At 40.1% G+C, this 26,207-nt stretch overlaps 1 protein-coding gene across 3 annotated transcripts in view; it reads right to left on the bottom strand.

Moving 5' to 3' along the window:
• SORCS3 (sortilin related VPS10 domain containing receptor 3) overlaps nucleotides 1-26,207 on the bottom strand; it is a 593,475-nt gene that overhangs the window by 61,524 nt on the left and 505,744 nt on the right. For all 3 annotated transcript variants that reach the window (XM_032313389.1, XM_032313390.1, XM_032313391.1), the window contains one exon: nucleotides 17,434-17,541. In XM_032313389.1, the coding sequence (XP_032169280.1) occupies nucleotides 17,434-17,541 (108 nt within the window). The remainder of the gene's footprint in view (nucleotides 1-17,433; nucleotides 17,542-26,207) is intronic.

Raw genomic sequence — 26,207 nt, 5'->3', positions numbered from 1 at the left:
ATTTTCCTCAGTTTCTCTACCCCTCTGCTTCAGTGACACCATGTTCTCTTTGTCTTCCTCTTACTTCTCTAAATGTACTTCTAACCACCTCATCCTTTTCCCATCTCTGAATGTTGTAACTTAAGCCTTCTTTTTCTTAGTTCCTACACTTAACCATGGCCATCCTTTCATTTTGGCAAGTTCAACCTCTATGCAGAAAACTCCCAAGGTACTTACTCTTGTCCTCGGACTCTCATAAGACATAGTCATGAATATCATGCTAAGACCTTTGGGTTTGATTCAAAAGCCACGCTGCAATAGCCTCCAGACACCTCTGCAGTATTGCCTCCTGCTACTCTCCAAAGCTACTTGTGCTCAAAGAGAATTGCATTTGTTTCACCAAAAGTAGCAGGATTTCCTAGTGCCTGCTTTTCCTCCACTTGGGACGCTGTTCCCACACCTTATCTTGTCCAAATCCTACTCATTCTACAAGTCTCAAGTCAAATAATGGGCATGGTGATGGGAAATAATGGGTTAGGGTGGAAGACGGTGAGGAAGAGCTTTTCAAATTTAAATATTTCATAGCAGCCATTCTGACTTCCTCTTTAAAAAATAAAAGTAATCCTAAATAACCCAGAATTTTGTTTCCAAACTTATGAGGTTTTTTTCGCTTTATTTTCCTTATCGTTTTGTTTAAAAATTTTTTTTAAATTAATTTTCAGAAAAACAGTATTCATTATTTTTTCACCACACCCAGTGCTCCATGCAATCCGTACCCTCTCTAATACCCACCACCTGGTACCCCAACCTCCCACCCCCACGCCACTTCAAACCCCTCAGATTGTTTTACAGAGTCCATAGTCTCTCATGATTCACCTCCCCTTCCAATTTACCCCAACTCCCTTCTCCTCTCTAACACCCCTTGTCCTCCATGCTATTTGTTATGCTCCACAAATAAGTGAAACCATATGATAATTGACTCTCTCAGCTTGACTTATTTCACTCAGCATAATCTCTTCCAGTCCCATCCATGTTGCTACAAAAGTTGGGTATTCATCCTTTCTGATGGAAGCATAATACTCCATTGTGTGTATGGACCACATCTTCCTTATCCATTCGTCTGTTGAAGGGCATCTTGGTTCTTCAACGGATGAATGGATAAGGAAGATGTGGTCCATATACACTATGGAGTATTATAACATTTAGAGAGAACATAATCTCAATTATTTCAGTTCTTTGGAATTAGTCCAGAATTTCCATGTGGCCCAGTGTGTGGTCAGTTAAAAAAAATTAAGTGTTGGTTTAAAAAATACATATTCTCTATTTGTTGAGTGGAGGGTCATATACAGGTCTTTTAAATAAAGCTTGCTAGTAGTATTATTTATCAAAATCATACCAACTTTTGACTGCTTGGTCTATTGGTTTCCATGTGAAATTTTTAAAATATTTCCCTGTGAGATTACAAATCTTCCATTTCTCTTTGAGTTTTTTTATGTTTTTTTTTTTTTTGTATTATGTAATCACAACAGCATACAGGTTTTGAGATTGTTTTATCTTCTCGATGGATTATTCTTTTTACTTTTAACTCAAACGCTAACTTTAAAAATAAGATTATATTTATTTATTTATTTGTCAGAGAGGGGGAGAGAGAGAGAGAGAGAGAGAGAGTGTGTGTGTGTGTGTGTGTGTGTGTAAAGCAAGGGAAACAGGAGACTCCCTGCTGATCAAGAAGCACCATGCCGGACTTGATCTCCAAACTCTGAGATCATGATCTGAGCTGAAGACAGATGCTTAACCAATTGAGCCACCCAGGTGCCTCTCAAATGCTAGCTTTTCTCTTATGTTCTCCCTGATCTTCCCTCTTTCTGCAATCCTTTCCTTAGGAAGAAAAATAAATTATCTTTCCTCTGAATTCTGATAGCATTTTTTTTCCTGTATTTTGCATATTAGCCTTAGTACTTCCAATAGGGATCAAAATACATATACTATATACTTAAGTGTCTTATCCTCCTTGCTAGATTTTAAACTCTTGGAAGTTTGCAACTTACATACACCGTACCTTCCACATTGTAAGTACTTGTCATATATTTATTGTCTGAGAGCCAGTAGGATGAAGTAATCAAACACAAAGATATTGGCATGATAGAGAGCAAGATGTGAGTGCCAATCCCAAACCTAAAGAAAGTTCCTTACTTGGATTAATTAGACTTCAGTTTCCTGAATGAGGATAATAACAGTACCTAATGGAGATCTGAGGTTTAAATATGTGGCATATATAGTGTTTTATATAAGTGAAGATGTAAATAATTTTAACCAACTGTTAATAGTTTTATATATTAGTACCTAATTATGATAATTTACTTTATGTCCTTTGCTGGATGCCTGAGAAATTTGTGGGCAGATAGTATGCCAAATGCATTTATATCCCCATGATCTCTACAAGACTATGAACAGTAGGTACCCTAGGAAAGACAATCAAATAACAACAATAATAATTAGAAATACTAATAATAGTGGTAATTTATTGAACACTTCTAATTTATTAACTACTTTGTATAGACTACCTTCCTTCATTTATTATTCCCATTTTATAGAAAGGGAAACTAAGGCTCAAAGAAGTTAATTAACTCACCCAAGAAGAATTATACAGCAAGTAGGTGTCAAGGCCAGTCCAACTTAGGCAGTTGCTACTAATATAATAACACAGTTTCAGCACTATACTTTTAGCAAGGCTCATACACCGTTTTAAGTGTTTCATGATTCATTAGAAATCATTTGACTGCACAGTTTGGCACTGAGATATGGGCATGGGGGTCCTCTTAGTACCAGCTCATTATAGTCTGCCTGCACAAAAGGCAGAAACCCTATGAAATATATAAAACTGAAAGCACAGTTGGAGGAAGGAAGAAAAGAGAAATCTGCAGAGAAGATGTATCCAGAGAGCTTCAATTATGACCCAATTTGTCTCAAGATCTAAGCATCTACAATGTGGGCAATTATGTATTTGAACCTGAACTATGACCACTGTTATTGGTTCCAACTCTAGTTGGGAGTCTACGGGGCATGGAAAAAGACAAACAGAATTATAAAGTCTTAGTCATCCAAGGGTCCTTAGGGATGAACATCTGACCCAACCCCTCCACAAGTTGGCTGGGGAAAACAAAGTAGTAGCCTGCTCAAGAACACAAGGAACTAGGACCCAAGTCTCCAAAAACCCAACTCTTCCTCCCACACTGATTTCTTTTCATGGGAAACCTTTGCAGGATGCAGGCTGAGTCATGGTGTGCCATGTATAACAGTAGTGCTGTGAGTCATTACTTGGTGCAACTCAGAGTAGACTAGAGATTGTATCTGGGGCTATGGCAAAAAAGGAAGTCTTCAGCCAAGGCTCACCTTCTACATTTTGCTGGCTTTTCCTTCAGGCTTCTGTGTCTAAAGGATGCTCTGGATTTTCCAAAGTCTAGCCTGCTAATCTAGAACTACAGATGTACACCCCAGCTTCTTTTAAGAGAGAGGATTTTCTTTGATTTGTTAAGGTTTAGCATTTTCCTCTGTATATTTTATTGAGTCAAATGAATCATCAGAATAACAGGAGACAATGATGTCCCTGGTTTCCAGGGAAGTAAGCCTGCTTCTCTCCAAAGACCATTTAGCAGGTCTCAGTCAGATTGAGGAAGGTCAGAGACACTAGGGTGATGGAGTCTAAGTTGAGCTTCACAGGGGGCTGGTAAGCTGGAGGGCAGGCATAAGCCTTCAATTTATAAATGAGGGAGAACCCCCATGGGTTTCAGGGAAGAAGAATTCTCCCACCAATCCAGGTACTACCTCCACACTGACATGTAGATAAATGTGCCCCAAATCAAATCTTCTGCAATGACCTCGTCTGGCTACCTGCAATTTCCCCTATTGACACACTGGATTTATTTCTCATTCCTCTAAGTAAACAGTTAAACCTGCTGTGGATTCCGGTGAGTCACAAACCATGTTCTCTGCCACCTCCGTCCAGGACTCAGAATTAGCCATTGCTAGGAAACCACAAATCCCAACTCAATCCTTTTACTCAGCCTTGACTCCTTTCACTGGCTGGATGTCATTAATTTGAGAGCAAATTATTAGAAACCTGGAAAACAGTTCTGAAATGCCTGCAGATTTATGATGAAGTCATTTCAGAAAAGGTCACAGGCAACCCTGCTATAATTAAATCTTTCATTAATTTTTAAATACACAATAACTTACAAATGCATCATAAATTAACCAGATGACCTTGAAGAAATTATTTAGAGCACCGCTTCATCAGAAGCCACTATCTAGCAATTTCCTGAATTTTCATTTTATGAGTAGGATTTGTCTATTTTCCATTCTGGTCTTTGATTGGATGCCAGTCGCCTGTTTATTTGAAATGATTTTGTATTAATTTGCTCAGAGCATTAGTTAGCACTGGGAAGTGACAGTGGGTAGTTAAGACTCTCCCTTCTTGTAGGTCATAACCTCAAAGATAGAGTAAGTGTGACTCACACAATCACCTAAATATACTTAAATGCAGCTCCTCCCTTTATTTATCTGGGAGATATTTATTTTTTCTCACATGTACAATTTGATAAATGATTTCCCTTTTCTCATTATATAAAAATCGAAAACTATAAAAATGTATAGATGAGAAAATAAAAGCTCCACTGGAGGTAACCACTCTTTTTAATATTCTGCGAGGTTCTCTTCTATTCATTCACAGTGTTGTCCTTTCTCAGACTAGGATGTAAGCAATAATCAGAAACCAGGGTTGGAATTGTTGGAAGTTAGAGTTTCCCTGAGGTTTATAGCAATCTCTCTCTCTCTCTCTCTCTCTCTACCCCTCCCCCCCGCCACCATGTGGTTCACCACCATCACACCATTAAAAGCTCCTAACTGGATTATAGAACATATTCCACAAACCCTAGCCTGAAATAAACCTCATACAAAACTTATCTTTCTTCTCTAGAGTGTGGAAGAGGCTTTAGAACATAAACGTCCCATCAGCAGAGCCCTTGACTGTCTTGTGTATGCCTTAGCCCGGCTCCTGGAACTCTCAGAACAGTGTCTGCTTTGTAGTGGGCATGCAAGGCACCCTGCTGAATAAAGAAGTAATAAATATTCTTGCAACAGGGGCTTGATACATGTGGATCCCTGAGTCCTTTTTCTAAATACCTAGTTCTCCCTGGAAGGCCAAGTCTCCCCAGGCCTCCTCTTGCCTCCTGCTCCATGAGCCTTCCTCTCTGCTTGCACGGAGGCAGCTGCTGAGGACCGATTTCATATCAAAGCTGAAAGCCGTGATCTGGGAAGGCCAGCCATCAGCAGCCCACAGTTGTCAGTCTCCAGAAATTCAGGCTGCATCCTTGGCTACTGGTGTGTGTACATGTCACCTGATTGTTCTCCCATTAGGGTGTAGATGGGCTTAGCACTAAAGGAGGTCAACAGCTGCAGTGGGAGTGCACTGAGTGAAAGTGAGACATGAACCAGACCTTAATAGAAATAGGCAGGGGACCAGCAGCAAGGGATCCTGTGAGCAGAGCTGGTCCCTGCAGCAAAATGCTCTGATCTGTGAGATGGCAGACAGAGGCAGGGCATAGAAGGTTTGAAAATAGGACCTGGAAGAGGCAGAGAGTGGAGGGGAGAATAAGAAAGAAACTAAAAGGCAACAACAAGGCATAGGAAAGAAAGCTGAGTTTTTACAATGAATTTAAAGAATCATTCTATGTCCAAACAACCTCAATTCTTTTCTCAAATCTTAATAAGTTCCTTCAATGGGTTTGAAAGTTAGAAGTCCATAACTGTGGGCTATGGAACCTGTGGTCTGCGAAACTAGACGAAGAGTCAGGAGTTGGGGTAAGAAGGGGAATCTAAGAGATGACACAGAGGGAGAAGGTGGACGTTCCAAACAGGAGGAAATATATGGAAATCAAAAGAGATCGAAGAAAGGAGAAGGAAAACGACCTGGTTTCCCCATGGCATTACACTTCCCAATCTCTTACTTCATGTCAAGTTCCAAAGCAAGAGATGAAAGGAACCCTACAGACATAAAATTCAGCCCTTGCCCTTAAATGTTTGGAGTGTGGTCCAATGGCATTATTAACTCACCATGTATCTGCTGAGCACCAGTGGTGCACAAGTCTCCATGTTCAGGCCTCTGAGAGATGACCAATAAGACAGTTGCAAACCCTATGATTCTCACAGACTCCCACTGCAGAGGTGACCAATATAAAAAACACTCAGATAACAGTGCAAAAACAAAAACAATGGCAATTCGCCATCACCTAGCCATCCCACTTGTAGGTATAAGGTTCTGAGAATTCTATGTAGGCACTTGGGGGCATGTGCAGAGACAGAACAGTACTGCTGAAACCAGTCCAAAACTGGAAACAACCTAAATGTCCACTGATAAGAGAATGGAGAAATAAACTGTGTGTATTCCTATCATGAAAGAATGCCATATAGTATTAAAAGTGTCTGGACCAGATGGATATGCCCCAAGAGAGATAATATTGAGTGACAGACCCCTGTAGGAGAATGACAGCACTTAAATAAATTATACACTTTAAAGACACATAAAGCAACACTACATATATTTCTGTGGATAATTAAATACGTACTGAATGTACCAACAAATGCGCTAGAAGAATATGCATCAAATTCATAGCAGTCACTGATCTCTGTAGGGAGTAAAGGGAAAGGATCTCAAATGGAACAATAATGAGAAGACCGGTTCTCCTGGGAATTCCCTGCATATTCATTAAAAAAAAATCCGAATCCCAGGTCAGAGTGTGTTAATATTTATTAATTCCAGGTGGTTAGTACACTGATGCTTATGAAATTACTCTTTATACTTTATTATGGCATGTATGAAACTCTCAAAGAGAACGGCAAGAAACAATATAGGTATGAAACTGTGGCTACATCTATTGTGGAAATCACAAATTGAAAATCTCACAGGAGCCAGAAGGGCAGCTTAAATGGACCATGAGTGAGCTGAAGCATGGGAGTAGACACCTGTACATCAGGTGAGAGGTAGGGTATGCCCAGACCAAAGCGGGCAACTTTTCTGCAGCTCTAGAAAATTGTCAGACTACAGGCATTTGGATTCAATGCTGCCAGATATTTCCAAATTTGCAAATTTGGGCTGCATTAAAACAAAAAAAAAGTGAAGACCAAATTAAGCATACCTGTGAGCCAAACCCTGAAGCTTAAGAAAGAAATCCAGTGAAAAGCAGTAAGAGCTGAAGGAATTGAGGAGGGCTTCCTGAAAGAGGTGCCCTGCCTGTGTGGTTAGGGTAAGAAATGAGGCAACTTCTAAGGCATTCCCAATGATCTGCCTGTTCAATCTTTTCAAAAAGGGGTATGACTGGAGATATAGGTTGTGAGCGGGGGCAGTTTGTAAAAACTGGGTCAAAAATTCAAATTATATTTGTAACAAGTCACAATACATTAAGTTCCATGTACCTTCTCATTTGGGGTCCACAGATTACAACCTGTGGGACAAATCTGGCCTGCTCTCCATTCTGGAAGGCCTACAAGCTAACAATGGTTTTTACAGTTTAAATGGTTGGGGAAAGAAAAGCAAATGAAGAATGGTATTTTTGACATGTAAAAACCGCATGCAATTCACATTTCAGTGTCCACTGATAAAGTTTTCTTTTTTTTCCCCCAGCATAACAGTATTCCTTGTTTTTGCACCACACCCAGTGCTCCATGCAATCCGTGCCCTCTCTAGTTTTATTGGAACACACTGTTGACCAAATCAATGGCTATGAGTGAGTGGCTTTTTTTTTTTTTACCCTAGATCGGGAGTCAAGTAGGTGCATCAAAGACCCCATGACCAGCAAAAGCGAAAATCATTAGGGAAAATCTCTGTCAACCCCTGTCTAGGAGGCCAAAATTCTTCCCTGAAAATGAACCATTTCTTGCTCATTAGAAGACAGAGACTATAAACATCTCTAATGTCCCCCTGAGGAGATTATTTCACTTAATTCCCAAATCCATGTCAGGAGAGCCAAGCTCAGAGGGAGAGCAAGTGAAGCTTCTAAGGTCACATGGGTGGTAAGTGGTACCCTGAGCCCTCTCCCCAGAGCGTGGTGCTCCAACACTCAAGCTCTTGGCCGCCACTCCAGCCCACACAGCAGTTTGTTACTCAGAATAAGGCTTTTCCTTCCAGGCTGTAGCCAGCCTCCCGTCCATCCCAGGGACACCCCCAAAATCCCCACGCTGGCACACATGCTGCTTTTGTGTTCCTTGGCACACACAGGAGGGTGCTTGTGGGATGATGGAAGTCAGCTGACAATGTGAAGGATGTGAACCCAGCAGCCGGCCTGAGAGGCAATGACTTCAGAGTTCCACTGGATTTACCAATTACTCGAATGACTTACTTTGGGCAAAGTAAAATCGGACTCTTCCAGCAAACAACAGAGAATTGAAAAACAGATCAATGGAAGCAGCGCTAGTTCATTTCCAATGACTTTATCGGATGCAGTTACCAGAGGCTAAACAATGCATTTATGCTCAGAGTTGGGTCTTGGTGTGGCGCCAAGGCTAGATTTGAGAGCACGTTCCCTGCTAAGCATGTGGTCACAGTCTCTTAGGTGGAAAGAAGGTCTTCATTTTTTTTTTTTTTTAACCTCAGCATCTTCAGGATGTGCATAATTTTCTAGGCAAAATGTTCTCTCTCTTTCTCCCTTCACTATGGCTATTAGTTCTGCTGGTAGAACAATGGATCAGAGATTTATGCCAATTAGAACTGCATTTATCCAAGGAGTCAACAAGGCATTTGGCCTAGACAATTTGCCATAAGCATCTCTAACCTTCTTACCACTCACTCTCCCATCTGCAGGCCAGGCATGGTCTACTGTTCCATGTTTGCTCATAATTCTCCCTCTCTCCTTCCTCACTGCAGAGCCACAAAGCCTCTTCTAGCTATTTTATCTTCAATCCCTTCTTTGATATCCAATGACAACTACAATTAGTCTCATACCTTCCAATCTCATTGTTCTCCATGTCTAGCACATGTTCATCATATCTTTTCAAACAGATTGTGTTTGAATGAGTCTGCTGTGACTTGGTGTCAAGCACACTGGCCATCCCTCCATACTTCGTGAATAACGTCCCGCCACTCTAGCCCCACACACCATGCCCCTTTACTGAACAAACACTGGTGAACTCTAGTATCTTTCCTCCAACTTCAGCTCTGAGCCTGATGTTTGAAATTCACATTCCTTGCTCTCAATCTGCCTCTTCCTGAATGTGTGAGCTGAGCACTGAATTTCTCAGAGCCTCAATTTCTCAGAGCACATCTGCCCAGTGATAACAATCTGTTGTATCTGGTGGGGTTGTTGGGAGAAATCTATGCAATTAAATTTGGGAAAGTGCTCAGATACCTGGCACAAAAGTGGGTGTTGGGCAGACACAGGTTGGTAAGAAGATACTTCTTACTCTTGGCAAGAAGTGTCCACTTTCTTCCAGGGAGGCAGGACTTCCCTCTTGGTTTCCTTGGTTTTATTTTTGTTTGTTTTTTTGTTTTTTCCACTCTGAGAGGCTGCCAGGTGGTCCCTGGCTCCTATAAAAGATCAGCTGAATCACAGCCCATGAGGTCAAATATTTCATACCAAGAAAGGATTTCAAATGTAGTTTTGAGGATGCAGGAAAGCAGTGTTTCCCATCTGATTCCACATCTAAGCCACAGCAAAAAGAGTTTTCTTTAAAGGACTATTTTGGGGGCAAATAATACACCGAAGATGCTGGAATGCCCCAGCAGCATAGGATCTCAGCAACTAGAGAGCCACTGCCTGAGATGGCAATAGGCCCTCTGGCTTGTCAATCATCCAGCCCTATTCTCAGCCTGAAGTAATATGAATGGTCACATTTCACAATGAATTAGGCTAGACTAGATGGTTCCTGTCAAGGTTACCAAGGAAATGTTGAAATAATAACATTTGAAAAGACAGTGGAGAAAAGAGCAATGAAAGTAAGCAAATCTCATGCCTGCAAGCCGGGGACCGTCTCTCTCACACAAATTCCCCTGTCGAGCTAGTGTTGGAAGGTACTGTGCTGCCCAAGCACTGGTCTCCAGGTGAAGTGGAAGCCGGTGGACTCTTGTGAAAGGTGGAGGAAATCAGGGATCACTCCCAGGAGGGTCCCCATTCTCCAGCTGTCCTGTTGCACCCATGCATCATTCCACCCCCTGCATCACCATCCTCCATAGACTGCATACACAAGACTCTGACTCTGACCCAACCCCTACATCCTCATAACTTGCAACTACTAGATTCTAATCATAGTACTTCAGAGTCCCGGGAGATCTCTACAATCACAACAGTGGTAAGATTACTGGGGACCGGGCACCTGGGTGGCTCAGTTGGTTAAGTGTTTGCCTTCAGCTCAGGTCATGATCCCAGAGTCCTGGTATTAAGTCCCAAGTTGGGCTCCCTGCTCACCAGGGAGTTTGCCTCTCCTTTTGCCCCTCCTCCCACTCATTCTCTCTCTCTCTCTAATTTTCTCTCTCAAATAAATACAATTTTTAAAAAAAGATTATTGGGGACCATAAAATATGCTTGTTAATTCATTCATTTACTCATTCAATACATGTATGCCATTAAATCCTTAGTGCAAGCACAAAGCTGATAAACATATGGCACCCACAGGACAAAATACACAAAGATCCTCCCTCATAAAGTTTAAAAGTCATGTATGTGTTTACTCACATACACATGCATGTCTGTCTCTGTCTTGAGGGCAGTTGAAGGTGAAGGAGGAAGTTACAAAAATGCCATTTTCATTAATATTTATTGTTGAAAGCATTGTGAAGGTAAACTACTGAGGGGTAAGACAGGATATAGGAAGGGGGTCCCCAGTGTGATCTAATGGGATAAAGAAGGTACACTAGAAGAGCTGACCCTTAAGCTGTGACCTGAAAGATACCTAGAAGTTTGGTTGTTCAAGTGTGGAGTGCAAGCAACTTCCAGGCAGATACACACACACACAAATCTTGGGGCAGGAAGGCGCAAATGGATCAGAGAAAGGCAATCAGAGTGTGGGGCCAGAAGTGAGGTCCCGGTCATGTGGTCAGTGTAGATATCTCTAGGCCATTCAGTGAGTTTGGATTTTATCATAAAGGCAATGGAGAGCCTTCCATGGGTTTTGAGAAGAGGAGGGCATTACCACATTTTTAATTTCAAGAACATCACTTTGGATAAGACCAAATACCTAAACATAACTTAAGAACCCTCCCAGTATCAATCCCTTGACACCTAGCCATGTGCTCTTCCATGGCTCATTGTTTTGTTTCTGTTCTTTGTCTTCAAATCAGTAATTCTTTCAACAAATAATTACTGATTTCCTACAATGTGGTAATTCCCCTTTCAGGAGTAGTACTGAAGTCAAAGTCCTCAACAAAATGATGAAAAATTTCTGCTTTCTTTGAGCTTTCATTCTATACCCATTGATTGGCTTTTCAGGTAAACTGCTATTGAAATTTCAAGACCAACTCAACTGACACTCTTTTGTGTATGTGAAGTCTTCACTTCCTTTTACTCATATCCCAGTTATACAACTAGGGTTCTTTGATGGTTGGTGCATCTCTCTCCCCCAACACATTGGCCCAAGTGATCCCTGTAGGTAAAAAGAATGGTATTTACCTCTTTAATTCTCTCTAACAGAGTCTGAAAGATATTAGAATCTTCTTACACAATTTTCAATAATGAACTGTGTATTATTCAGAGCTCTCCAGAGAAACAGAACCAATAAGATATGTATATAGAATTGACCCTTGAATAATGCAGGGATTAGGGGCATCAAGATTCTGCATGGCTAAAAATCTGTGTATTACTTTTGACTCCCCCAAAACTTAACTATTAGTATGTCTACTGTTGACTGGAAGTCTTACCGATAACATGAAGTCAACGAACACATATTACGTATGTTATATGTATTATAGACCGTATTCTTACGATAAAGTCAGCTAGAGAAAAAAGATCATAAGAAAGTGAAAATATATTTATAGTACTGTACCATATCTATTGAAAAAAAAAAATCCATGTGTAACTAGACCCATGCAGGTCAAACCTGTATTGTTAAAAGGTCAAGTGTGTGTGTGTGTGTGTGTGTGTGTGTGTGTGTACATAAATATATATAGATAGAGAGAAAAAAGAATTTACTATAAGCAACTGGCTTACACAGTTATGAAGGCTGACAAGTCCCAAGATCTGTGGGGTGAGTCTGCAACCTAGAAACCCAGGAGAGCTGATAAGAGTAGTTCTAGGCTTGAAACCCGGGAAGAATGGATTTTTTTTTAGTTGGAATTAAATGCCAGAAAAAGCCATCTCCTAGTTCAAAGGCAGCCAGGCAGTCAGAATTCTTTCTTGCTCAGGGAAAGGTCAGGCTTTTTGTTCTATTCATACTTGTAACTGATGGGATAAGACCCATCCATATTAGGGAGGGCAATCTGCTTTAGGAGGTCTACTGATTTAAATGTTAGTCTTATCCAAAAACACGCTCACAGAAACATGAAGAATAATGTTTGACCAAATATCTAGGTACCCTGTAGCCCTGTCAAGAGGACATATAAAATGAACTATTCTAAACTGATAAATATTTAAATCCTCCAAATGAAGGTAACGAGATAAGCCAATCAAACCTTAGTGAGAATGAGCAAGCCTTTCTTCCTCCCTGACCATAGCTGAGCCAGAGAGTCAGGGTTAGCCATGAGGAGAAAAATACAGAGTCAAATAGCCTACATCATGAGCGAGTTTTTGATTAAATGGCCAAGAGTAAGCATACTTGTCCCCAAATGGGCCCCTTGCCCTCATAGTGCTTAGGGGATATAGCAAGTTTTTTGAACTCCTACTTCAATCCATGTCATTGTCATTCCACGAGGTAAAAGCTCTGCTTGGCCCTATTGGGTCACCTCGTTTTAAAGTCATTTTCAAATCTAAGGCAGAGACAGAAATCGCCTCATGACAGTCTTTCCAGGGCTCATACTTGTGGTTGTCTGAAGAGCCCTGACAACATCTGGATCATTTTCATACTGGAGACACTTGGATTTAATAAAAAGTTGAAAACAGGCAGCCTGAATTGCTTATACTTGGTTGGACAACTGCATCCAAACTCATCTTAATTTCATGAGAAGACAAGTACCTGTCTGTCCCAAATTCTATGTAAGACAGTTATGCTCTACCCTCGCACCTTTTCTACTTGCTAGCATTTAAAGTATCTTGATGAAGAAGGTAGAGGGGGCAGAAGCTTTTCCTGCTCTTGTGCAGTTGTAGTGGGGAGGAAAGGAAAATAGGAGTGTTATCTCGTCTTTTCAGTAAATGGTTTGGCCCTGAGGTCAATCTCCCTCGTATCCATGTGACCAGCTAAACTCCATCTGAAGCTGAGAAAAAAATTATTACCATTTAAGATTAGATGAACACAGAATTTAAACTGTACCCTTAGACTTGCTAGGGAATGCCCGGTCATGTAGAGGTTGGTGTACATGGGATATTATTCAAAGTAATGCCCAAGAGAAGCATGCAATGAGTTTAAAGAGGTTCCATCCAAGAAGATGCAGGATAAGTCTTATTACAGGAGGAGGAGAAAGCTTAAAAAAAAAAAAAAGGAGGGACCAGTATGTGTCTTTCACACAAAATCAAGGAATACCTTACTTTAGAACCATATATATCTCTTCACTACCCAAGTACTGGGCATTCTAGGACCATGTCAGGTTTGACTGTGATGAGCAGCCACATCTGGTTTAATAAATTCAGGCCAACTATACAACCTTCTTGAATGTGTATACCTTTTGCCTTATGGAATTTAGAATTCAATACTTTAACTCTTTGATGGCAGTATCAGGAAGTCCTAGAAAAGAGGAAGGTTTTCTTTTTCATAGCTAGTGACCAAACAAAGGACAGGAAATAATTTGCCAAAGTTAGCTCCTGTCAGAGATCCTCCTGAACAAAGATGGTGGTATTCCCAGTAGTTCATATGCATCCCAGAATTTTTAAGAAAACATCTTAATCTCCTGGCAGAGTATTCTAGGTAAAATAACAGAGTCATTTGTATTTACATTTATTTAATGCACAAGCACACAAACTTTACGAAGACAGGAATTTCTGATTTGTCCTTCTAGAACAGTCTCTACCATACAGGTAACAATTTTTTAAGGTTTATTATTATTATTCTTTTACAGTATAACCTTACAAAGATCTTGCCAGGACCCTAAATCCTTGTGCTTTCTCTTTCACTGTATCTCTGTTACCTATCTCTGTATATACATACATGTATGTGTGTGTGTGTGTGTGCATCAGTATACACATACACTTGCATATATATACTTATGATACAGGTATATCTATATATTTACCAAATCGCTTCTATTTTAGAAATAATATTTATACTACAATACTTGCTTTAAACATCCAGAACTTAGGCTACACATTATTGCTGGGTATCTGCCCAATGATGAAACTTTAGGCTCTAAGCATCAGTAATAATATGCTGTATCTTAAATACTGTGTATGCTTATATGGCTACACTTGCATACAGTATTGTTAACTCTTAATAAAGTGATTTCTCAGCCTAACAATAAGAGTCTGTTTGTTCAGAAACTTTAACTAGAAATGAGTTGGTGAGACAATTCTATAGAGGGTGTATTTTAAGAAAATGGGAAGAAAGTACTGGACAAAACTCAAAAAACAGCCTTACATCCTGAGCAGCAAATTCTATGGGACATCCTTGCTCACATTTTACAACAGAACTGCCCAGAGAAGTCTTCCCATAACACAGGTGCACATCTACAGATATCAGTTACTAATGCAATATACCCCTTGGGAGGATCAGAGCAGCTTTTCCTAGGGCTTGATATCCTATCTTTCCATTTTCAACCACAGAGCTCTGGGACCCAACCCAGCACCTAAAACATAGCAGATGCTCAAAAATGAGTGTTAAGTCTGTAAAAGACACGTTCACCACCCTTGGAGTTCAAAGAAAATATTTCCCTGGCAATTTAGAAAATTCAGAGAGAATTAAAGAAGAGAATTTAAAATCACTCTTTCTTGCACCTGTCCTAAGTGTTTTAAAGGCATTCTGTGTAACCATTCAGGTTTTCTATTATAAACCTTTTTTGTAATAATGAGGGCACTGGGAATCCTGGACTTTTTCTCTAGACAAGTCCTATAGATATGAGATCCTTGCAGGCTTCTGCTAAGCTTGCTAAAAAGGAGATTTTTAGGATTTCAACATTTTAAAAAGAAGCAGAAGGATTGATTCAATCTTAGAAATGAAGATCCAGCATGGCTAGCTACCAGACAGGTAAGTCATAGCTACTGGATTGCACAGAATCTGAGCTCGGGTACCCGAAACGGGGGGTGAGATTTTTGTCCCTTTGTTCTTCCCAATTTGTGCACCAGTTTTCAACACAGCTGAGTATTTTCTGTTACTTGGAAAGCCCAGAGGACTGGCCAGTCAACACTCTGGGTGTCAGAATGGACCTAAAGAGGTGGAACATGGCAAAGAAGTCAATTTGGGGTCCAGACTATGACACTTGGACACACAGCTGCAGTTGTCACAGACTTTTTTAAACTGATACTCTCAGGAAAAGAAAGTACAAAACTAGCCATTTGCCCTGTATTGGCCTCCTCCTCCAAGCCCGTAAGTCTCATTCAGGAAAAGACTGATTCAAACTATAAAGACATTCATGAACGCAAAGCTTCCCAAAGAATAGCAGGATTCCCTAGGGGAAGAAGACTACCACTCTTCCCTCAAACCAGCAGAGAAGTGTTCTGTGGGCGCCTCTGTGTCAACCCCACAACATGGCAGGTTTCCTTAATCTTGCCAAGTGACTCCCTTCAGTCCGCTCAATGAAGATGAAGGTGTACAATGTTCTAGTCACTTCAAAGTGCAGGAGGTGATGGTGGTATTGGCTGGTGGAGGGCTACCATGACCATCCCCCCATATTCCCCTCATTATCCATGTGCACACAAACACACATAGGTGATTAGCTCTTTAGGAATTAGAGTTAGACAGACTTCTTTTCCTTCTTTTTACAGATATAAAACCATTTATTTTTTTTTCAAGATTATTTTTAACTTTTTAATTGAACAACTTTATAACATTTATAACATTTCTTTTTTTTATTATTTCTTTTCAGTGTAGCAGTATTCATTGTTTTTGCACCACACCCAGTGCTCCATGCAATATGTGTCTTCCCTAATACCCACCACCTTGTTCCCCCAACCTCCCACCCCCTGCCCCTTCAAGACCCTCAGGTTGTTTCTCAGAGTCCATAGTCTCTCATGGTTCACCTCCCCTTCCAATTTCCCTCAACTCCCTTTTCCTCTCCATCTCCCCACTACTGGGTATTTACCCTCAGATGTAGTGAAAAGAAGGGCCATCTGTACCCCAGTGTTTATAGCAGCAATGGTTCTTTCTGTGGAAAGAACCAAGATGCCCTTCAGTGGACGAATGGATAAAGAAGATGTGGTCCACATACACTATGGAGTATTATGCCTCCATCAGAAAGGATGAATACCCAACTTTTGTAGCAACATGGACGGGACTGGAAGAGATTATGCTGAGTGAAATAAGTCAAGCAGATAGAGTCAATTATCATATGGTTTCACTTATTTGTGGAGCATAACAAATAACATGGAGGACATAGGGAGATGGAGTTAGACTTTTAAAAACTAGTACCAAATCATTAAATTTTTCTTTAATATTCAGAAAGCACTCTGAGGATTTTTATAACTTAAAGATCATCTATTCTCGGTGTAAAGGAACAGAGAAAAATACAGAATGACAACTCTGTGTGTGTGTGTGTATATGTGTGTCACAGACTCCAGGAATTTCCCTTAAAATATTCCCTTATTCCAGTATGCTGGCTGTTTTATTTGCTATAGCTGTCCCTGTCCCTTGATCCCTACTGGACCATTCTGGAAAGAAACAGGACATGTCTAAAGACTGAAGCTTTCTGTTTGCTTGGATTTGGGATACATGTAAATTTGCTAGAATATCCTAAAGGGGCACCTGGGTGGCTCAGTGGGTTAAAGCCTCTGCCTTTGGCTCAGGTCAGAATCCCAGGGTCCTGGGATCGAGCCCCGCATTGGTCTCTCTGCTTAGGAGGGAGCCTGCTTCTTCCTCTCTCTCTCTCTCTGCCTACCTCTCTGCCTATTTGTGATCTCTGTCTGCCAAATAAATAAATAAAATCTTAAAAAAAAAAAAGAAAAAGAATATCCTAAATACTGTTAGAAGCAACTGGTCACTTAAGAGCCTAGCTTTTTAGATGTTGTCGGTAGCTTTCTGAGTTGGTGGGTATAAGAACATATATTTCCACTTTACAGATGAGGAAACCAGGGACCAGACTGGAATGTTTTGGGGTTCCCCAGGAAAACCTGTGGCCTCAGCGGAGAAAGAACCCATGTCTCAGGCTCCTATCAGCACAGCAGAATAAGTACTCACGTCATGATTTGGGTCTCCACTCCCGCCTCCACCAGAGCCCCGTCAACAAAGAGAGGAACCGAAGTGAAGCCATACTTGTCCCAGGAGTGGCCCTCGTCAAAACTCACCCTGGGTTAGAAACAAATACAGGGAAGAGACAGCTGAAAATCAAACCACACTCCTTTGCAACCATTTTTCAGGTTATTAAAGTCTCCTCTGCTTCTCACTTTCTGGCAGTCTAAATTATCAATAGATACTCACCTTTAACATCTCCCCACATTATTATGAGAGTTGATCAAAACTACATTTCCTGGCCCAGTCTTAGACAGCACCAAAGATGCAGAAATATTTCAACATATTAGAATCAAAAACAACAAAAACCAGCCCAAACATGAGGGCTGAGTGGATAGTGTCACGTTTCAAGTACTCAGAATAGAACCCGAGGTTCAATTTACAGCACAATCAATTCAGTCCTTGGAGTTTCTGACACAGATAAATTGAGTAGTGCAGGGTGTACCCTAAGGGAGGGGAGGTGTGTGTCTTTCAGATCAAACTAAAAAAAAAAAAAAAAAAAAAAAATTTCCTATTTGTTCAGAATGAAGGCTAGGATCATTTTCCCTCCCCAGTGCTACTTTCAGGAGCTTTTAGAGATGAGTGCTGAGTGTCTAAGATGAACCAGGCAATGCTGTGCTAACTTTTGTCCAATGGCAAGAAAAGGTCCAGCCCTTTGTGGTTGTAACACCTGAAACTCTTTAAAGGGAAGTGTTACCAGTGGAGGAGACTGGGGCAATTTTGAGTGCGGGCTTTTTTCCCTTTGTTGATATTATCGAGTACCTGACCCTCCTCCTTCCCCAAGGCAGCTTTACTTGCTTCAGTCGCTGCGATCCTTCTTGGCTAAATTAAATCTTCATTCTTCCCTGACTCCATAACTCAGGATTCTCTGAGTTCAACTGTAGGAACTCTGAGGCTTCTCCCCTTAATAATGCTGAATGATGACTTCTTAATGGACTTTAAATCCACCCATTCGAAAGTATAATCTTGGGAGTTCACTGGTCATATATGTCTGCTTTTTCGAATGACTCCTTAAAACCACCCATACATCTTTATTATAATGTTTCTTACCTGATATTTAATAAATAAAGGTCTGATTTTTCCAGTAAACTTTGAGTTGAGGTCAAAGGTCATACTATTTATTTTTGCATTCCTAGTACCTAGTAGAAAAATGGGAACCTCCTTGGCACTATATAAATGTTAAATGAATAAATAAACAAAAGAATGATTTACCACACCCTTCCAATCCATCCATTTTTTTTGAAGCATGCTTTCGCTTTCTATCTTATACTTTCTCAATATGGTTTTTTTTTTTAAATTTGTGGCACACCTAAGTCTATATTCACCAAAAAAAGAAAGCAGACAGTCGGACACTAAGGTTTTATGAGTTCACAAATTATCAGTGTCTGTCTTAACTTTTTTAAAGTAATTTTATTGACTTACTTTTGACATGAAAAAATTGTATGCATTTACAGTGTACAACTTAATATTTTGATATATGTATATATTGTGAAAAGATCACCACAATCAAACTGGTTTGATCAAACAGGGGTGGCAGGGTAGGGGCAGGAGGGAGAAATGAAGACACGTTGGTCAAAGGGTTCAAAGTTACTGTTATGCAAGAGGAACGAATTCCAGGTATCTAATGTACAACATGATGACAGTTAACAATACTGTCTTAACTTCTTAAAGAATTTGGTCATTTCAGACTTTTTTCTTTATAGGCTGAAGCTTACATGACCATCAAGCTGACGCAGAGAATGTTGGGCAGATCTGAATGGTTTTTCTTAAAAATGAGTTTCTTATAGTAAAAGGGAAAACAAAAGCATGACTGGGAATGGACTTTACCTTTCTTGCCATGGACGTGCTTAGTTCCTAAAATAATTACAGTTTTTTTTTTGTTTTTTTTTTTTTTAGTATGCTGTGGCCACTGAATAGTTAACTACGAGAGAAGCCTAGGAGACAAGAAATCATTTGTTTAGTTTTCTGTGTGGGTCACTTGGGATAAACTAGTTACTGTATTGATAGGAAGAAGCCAAAGTGAGTTGAAGGCCTCTGTCCTTTCTTCTGAGAGTAAAGAGCAGTGGGTACTAGGAGCATCCCAGGGCAGGAGAAGCCTTCATGCCACTGCCATTGAGAATGAGGCAGAAGATAGTCATTGTTACTTTGTACAATGAAAAGACAAAATACCACAGAGTAGACAAGGAGCGACCATCACAGCCTTCTAGCTCTGAGATGGAGGTGCCAAGGAAAAGCCAAGGCCAAGTTAGAAAGAAAAAGTGGAAGATAAGGTCTGTTGTATGAAATGAACTCATATGGAAGGAGAAGCAGCATGGGTTAGATAGAAGAATGAGATGAGAAGAAAAACTAAGAAATGCCAAAATCCAGGTGGGAAAGCTAGCATACACAGTAACTGAAGTCCAATGTCTGTTATAACCCATGCTTAAAGGCATAAGCAAGGGGACAGCCCTACAGAGCCAGGGCGAGAATGGATCCCATGGTTTTCACTTACGGTCAACCAACAACTTGGAAGCTCAGGACTGTGCTTCATAAAATCAGGTGATTTTATGAGATCAGTAATTTCTAACTCTTGAATATTTGAGTTGAGGTAATTATTAAAAACAAAACAAATAAAACTCTCTAAACAAACTCCACAAAATATGACATGAGAAAATTTAATCTCTTAGGTATCAGAAATTTGGGTCTGCACGACCTGCCATTTGTGAGAGCTAGTCTTCTCTGATTGCTAGAAGTTTTCTTTAATGCTCTGAAGTAACTACAGTGAATGGTATCCCCAAGGGATGCACCTTCTTTCCCCCATTTCAGTGTAGTAGCCCCTTGAGGGCAGAGACAAAGGAATTGGGAATTCTTTATTAAGTCCATAGGTGAAGGTGAAATTGGTTTGCCACTACTCAGAGAGACAGATGTAAAGTTCCAATGGATCTCTGAATAGTGGCAAGACAAGACTATAATATCAAAATAAAATAAGTTTCCTTTGTCAAATATTTGTTGATGCCTATGTGCCTGGTCTGGCAGTGGCCTCTGTTCAAAGGATCTAGTGGTGAACAGGAAAGGGCAGGCTCTAGCTCAAGTGGAACTTATATTCTAACTTGAGGAGACAAATAACATTCAGACAAATGGATTAAAAAATATGAGTTGTGGGAAGGCTGGGTGGCTCAGTTGGTTAAGCATCGGCCTTCGGCTCAGGTCATGATCCTAAAGGGCCTGGGATTGAGTCCCACATCGGGCTCCTTGCTCAGCTGGGAGTCTAATTCTCTCTCTGCTTGCCGCTCACCCTGCTTTGTGCTCTCTCTCTCTGAAAAATAAACAAAATCTTAAAAAAGAAGAAAATGAAAAGAAGGGCCATCTGTACCCCAATGTTTATAGCAGCAATGGCCACGGTCACCAAACTATGGAAAGAACCAAGATGCCCTTCAATGGACGAATGGATAAGGAAAATGTGGTCCATATACACGATGGAGTATTATGCCTCCATCAGAAAGGATGAATACCCAACTTTTGTAGCAACATGGATGGGACTCGAAGAGATTATGCTGAGTGGAATAAGTCAAGCAGACAGAGTCAATTATCATATGGTTTCACTTATTTGTGGAGCATAACAAAAAGCATGGAGGACATGGGGAGTTAGAGAGGAGAAGGGAGTTGGGGGAAATTGGAAGGGGAGGTGAATCATGAGAGACTATGGACTCTGAAAAACAATCTGAGGGTTTTGAAGGGGTGGGGGGGGTGGGTATTAGAGAGGGCACGGATTGCATAGAGTACTGGGTGTGGTGAAAAAATAATGAATACTGTTATGCTGAAAATTAATTAATTAATTTAAAAAAAAAACAAAAAAAAAGAAGAAAATACTTATTTAAAAAATATGAGAAATAGAAAATATGAGCTATAAATACACATCATGAGACAATTAAAACAGAGTGATGTGATAGTGATAGAGAGTAACTACTTTGTATTGAAAATTCAAGAGAGTCGTCTTTTAAGAGGTGACATTTAAACTGAGATCAGGGGTACCTGGGTAGCTCAGTCAATTAAGCATCTGCCTTTGGCTCAGGTCATGATCCCAGGATCCTTCAACTGAGTCCCACATCAGGCTCCCTGCTCAGCAGGGAGTCTGCTTCTCCTTTCCCTCTGCTGCTCCCCTACTTCTGCTCTCTCACTCACATGCTCTCTCTCAAATAAATAAAATATTCTAATAAATAACTAAATAAACTGAGATCTGAAGGATAATAAGGAACAATCTATGCAAAGACCCAGGTGAGAGCCATTCCAGAGGGAAGATGGAAAGGATGAAAGGAGGCTGCTGTGTGGGAAGGGCAGAAAGACGGTCAGTGGCTGTAGATCAGTGGGAAAGTAGATTAGGAGAAAGAAATGGAGTCCGAAAATTAGGCTGGGCAGAATATGAGGGACCTTATTTCCAGATGAAATGAAAGAGGTATGTTTTGATTTAAACTTTAAAACACAATTTTCATTTCTTTATGGGGAATAGATTCTCAAGATTCAAAGTGAATACAAGGAGATGAACTGGGGGAGAGTAACAATTGTAAAAGACCATGTGAGAAAGGGGTCTGGGTAAAGGTTACAGTAGTCTAAAAAGAAAGAGATGGAAAGAATATTTTTATAAGTGAAGTCAATAGGATTTGGTAATAAAATGTACACTGGTTTGTTTGAGCAAAAGTAAGAAATCATGGACAACACAGATTTTCATGATTAAGCAGTTGAGGTGGAGAAATGGGAAGAACCCGAGAAGCAAAGCTTTTTGCTTGTTTTTATTGGTCCACTTCAAGGTTTAGATGTTTTTTGGACTCGCATGTTGTGACACACTGTCAAGAAGAACTTTAGATGGAGGGATCCAAATTTCTGGGAAGTAATCAAAGTTGGGAATAAAGATTTCGAAGTTACTCATAAGGTAGGACCAACTTAAAGCAGAATGTTTAACTAGAAAGAAAAAAAAGCCCCACATCCAGAGAAGAGAAATGAGGAACTAATGGTAAGTTCAAGCTGAAAACAACTGGGGTCACTGTCAATCATTAAGTTATTTTTCTAAAAATGACACTATTGTGAGAGGTAATCAAGCCACTGTAAATCTAGTGTGTTCACAGATAGATAACATGCATAATAGAAGAAATCATCCTTCTACTAAATCCTAAATACTATGTTTAGTTACAATCATTGTAGAAAAACTGACAAACAATGTGATTAAAGGTAAAAAACAGGTTGTTCTAGAAATGGTTTATATGAATTGAAGAGAGCTTAGGGAAAGGAAGAACAGAGCTGAATTAATTACCATTGCCTTTTAATTCTCTTTAGTAGGAAAAATGTAGTTAAACATATAAAAAAACCTATTTTTTAACAACTGAAAAGGGGAAATGTCTGTGAAAGAAATCAGTCATTGGATGCATAAAGATATTAATGAAAAATACAGATAAAATAAAGGAGAAAATATTTCCATTCTCACAACTGTTCTAAAAAGAACAAATATTTGTGCACAAGAATTTAAGCTTCCAAGTTTTTTGTCTTGTTCACTTTTACAACTCAGCCCTTAAGCTGATGCTGGATAGATAATTTATGCTCAGTGTGTTAGGAATGAATGCATAAATGCATAAAACTGATCTTGAGTTGCATATCTGATCATTTTCCAAAACTCAGAAGATTAGACAAAGCGATCTCTTGAGGTCCCTTCCAGCTCTAAAAATCATGTGGAATGCTGGATCAGACTTACTCAGCATAGCTCTGGGTAGCCGAACAGATACTAATGGACATTAATTATAAGTAGATTCACTATTGCTCAGCATAAAAACAATCTTTCTAACAGCTACAGCCATTATATGAGATGGGAACTCTGTCTTGGGTATATGCGAGTTGTTCAGCCCTGCGCCATTGTGGTGAAGGAGGGTGATCCTTTGGGTGTCACGGAAGTATCTGCTACGCTAGGTGTGAAGCCAAACTACACACTCTCTAAGACCCTTTCTTATTCCAGCATCTATGACTTTATGACATTGACATCAAATCCACTAAAAGGAACAGAATCTTCCAAGAATAACCAAGTCCTCCCAGAAGTCTCTAGCACAGAAATAGAGTTATAGTGGTCACGGTGAATCAGTATTCCTCCCTTTGGTTAGTTGCATCACTTGGTCTTATTTGATCAGAGACCTGGAAGTTCTTTTTAGAGACCTGGAAGTTCTTCACAACAGCACATGCACTTCCCTTTTCAGAGGCATGTATTGGTTATGACTACTGTTTACAGAATGTGCCTTTGGACAAGACACCAATGCTCACCACCAGTTATAGAAAACCAAAGGAACACAAAGGGCCAGGTGATATTTCATTTCCTGTTTCCAAGAACATCTTATTGAAAGGAGACACTGACAGCTTGTCAAGGCTAAGTAAGTGGTAGGACCCCCATCTACCTGCCAATTAGTAGCTCTGTCTATTGTGAGTCTTCATTAGAGCACTGCATTCCATAGGGTTCCATTATTCATTTCACCCTAATGCATTCATGGTCTAAAGATAACACTGGATGGAGGCTTACCTGAAACAGCACTTAGGCTCTAATCTCTATGCATCCAAATGTACACGGTCACAAATAGATGGGCTCATTTGTATGCTGTTTTGTCTTCATGTGTATCTAGCTACCTATCATTTCAATTTATGGGAAACAGCATGCCTTATTAGTCTAGCTAACATTTCCTCAGCTTTTCAATTATGACTCCTCTTTTCTCTGAAAGGCAATGTAGCTATTATTTAAATTCGAGAACCACTATACCCTTGTGTAAGAGTGGGTAGGCTGGTGTGGGTTTTTTTTCTATGCAAATATATATATATATATATACATCTGTGTTAAATATAATGTCAGTTTGAGGCCTACCCAGAAAATAACAATGAACTGATAACTTTTCTCTCACTTAAAATGAGCTATTTGTTTACATTGAAGGTTGTGACTTAATTAGAAGTCACTGGTGATGAAGAAACTGCTTGAGTTTCACAAGCTTGCAATTTATATGCATGAGACAAAAATCAGTCCCGAATCTCATAAGGAACACTGGTGATAATGGTATGGTCAAATCCTTCCAAAACACTTACTTAGCCTTTGAAAGAGAAGTGCAAAGGAGAATTTTTGAATGGGTTATTTGTGTTCCAACACACAGCTTCGAGAGCTGGCTTTAACCATCGCAGAGATTATTTCAGAGAATGGCATTCACAGGTAGGCAAGTAAGCAGAAATCATGGGTGGTGGTTAAGTTCAAGGGAACATTTGTAGCATTTATGACAAATGGCAGTGTCGACATCCATTAAATGGAGAAAATTCTATCTCAAAAGCTTAGTGTGAAAAATCACGTTTAATACTTTGTAAGTTGGAGTAGGCAAACACAGGGAGGGAGGTGTTAACATTATCGTAAGAGGAAGTTGAATGGGAATGTAGCTATTTTTTCTGAGCTTTACCAACATCTTCTACCAACAAAAAAGATTTCATGGAGCAAGGCTTTGTATTCCTGACTTAGAGAGGCACAATTTTATCCTACTTAGATATCCCTGAGAGAAATTTAAACAATTCTCACAGCTTGGATGGTTACCCTCCAGAAATTCCCAGACAAATGTTCCTTTTGGAAGTGATCAGGTCTTGGGTGAGAAACTACTACAGATCAGACTGAATGGTCAGGTGTAAGGATGGAAGATGAACCAAAACCAAAACTCTCTAGTCCCTCTGTTCCATGCCAGATATACTTGCTTTTCCTCTCCCCAGAAGGAAATAACACCACCAAATTCCTCTTTTCCTTAGAACAAGGAAACTTTTGTGCAAAAGACTCTAGAAATCAATCACTAAGTAAGTACCAGTTTCCTACCATAATGAGGGAGAAAGAGCAGGAGGGTGATGGTCAAGTGTGAGATGAGGTTGCCACACCCTTCTCTTGAGACATAACTGGAAGAATTCTGCTCAGCTATATCTGTCCTCAGGTCATCTACCAATTTTCTTATTGAGACATCAATGGAAGTTCTTAGAATGTCATGATAAGGGCTAAAAAATGTTGCCTTTCTTGGTTAAAAAACAAACAACTGAACTTGTTTTAAGAGTCAAGTTATCCTGTCTGAGAGTACAAGTGCTATTCAGTCCTCAATAGAGAAGCTCTTCCCTCCACAAGGAGGCAGGTCTTTGCAGAAGAAGGAATTACCTACAGGCTCAACCTGGCATTTAAGTTCTTCTGAGTCCTATGCACCCTAATTTACTCCCACCTTTGATTCCAATCAACTATATTTTCTGAACACTTCCTACTTTTCCTGAATCACAGGTTTTGGTCACAGTTTCTCTTCCCTTGGCTTGCCTTTCATCAGCCCTCTGACTCCTGGCAGCCTTTTTCAAGAACTAACTCTCATGTCAGCAGCTACCTGAAGACCCCCTTATACACTAGGCAGGACTCCATCCTCTGCTAAGATCCCAGCAATACATATGGCCAGCATCCTTTAGCAGGCATTGTTTGGATTTCTGGTGATATGTGGACTACTTAAGCTCCTTATCTTAACTATGACCTCCCAGAGAGCTGGGGCCATGTGATAAGCCTCTGAGTACTCATTAAAGTATCTGGAAAATTCATTTAAAACAAAAGAACATCTGTAACAGAGATCCAACTTAGTGCCGCCAGGTACTAGCTGTGTATCCTTGAGCCAAGAATTTATTATGTCTGCATTTCAATGCCATTATAAATATGTGATTAAAAAGAGTATCCACAC

Source organism: Mustela erminea, chromosome 14 (genome assembly GCF_009829155.1).
Source record: "Mustela erminea isolate mMusErm1 chromosome 14, mMusErm1.Pri, whole genome shotgun sequence".
Classification (NCBI taxonomy): domain Eukaryota; kingdom Metazoa; phylum Chordata; class Mammalia; order Carnivora; family Mustelidae; genus Mustela; species Mustela erminea.
Note: the sequence above shows the minus strand (reverse complement) of the source record. Positions and strands in the feature narration are given on the sequence as shown.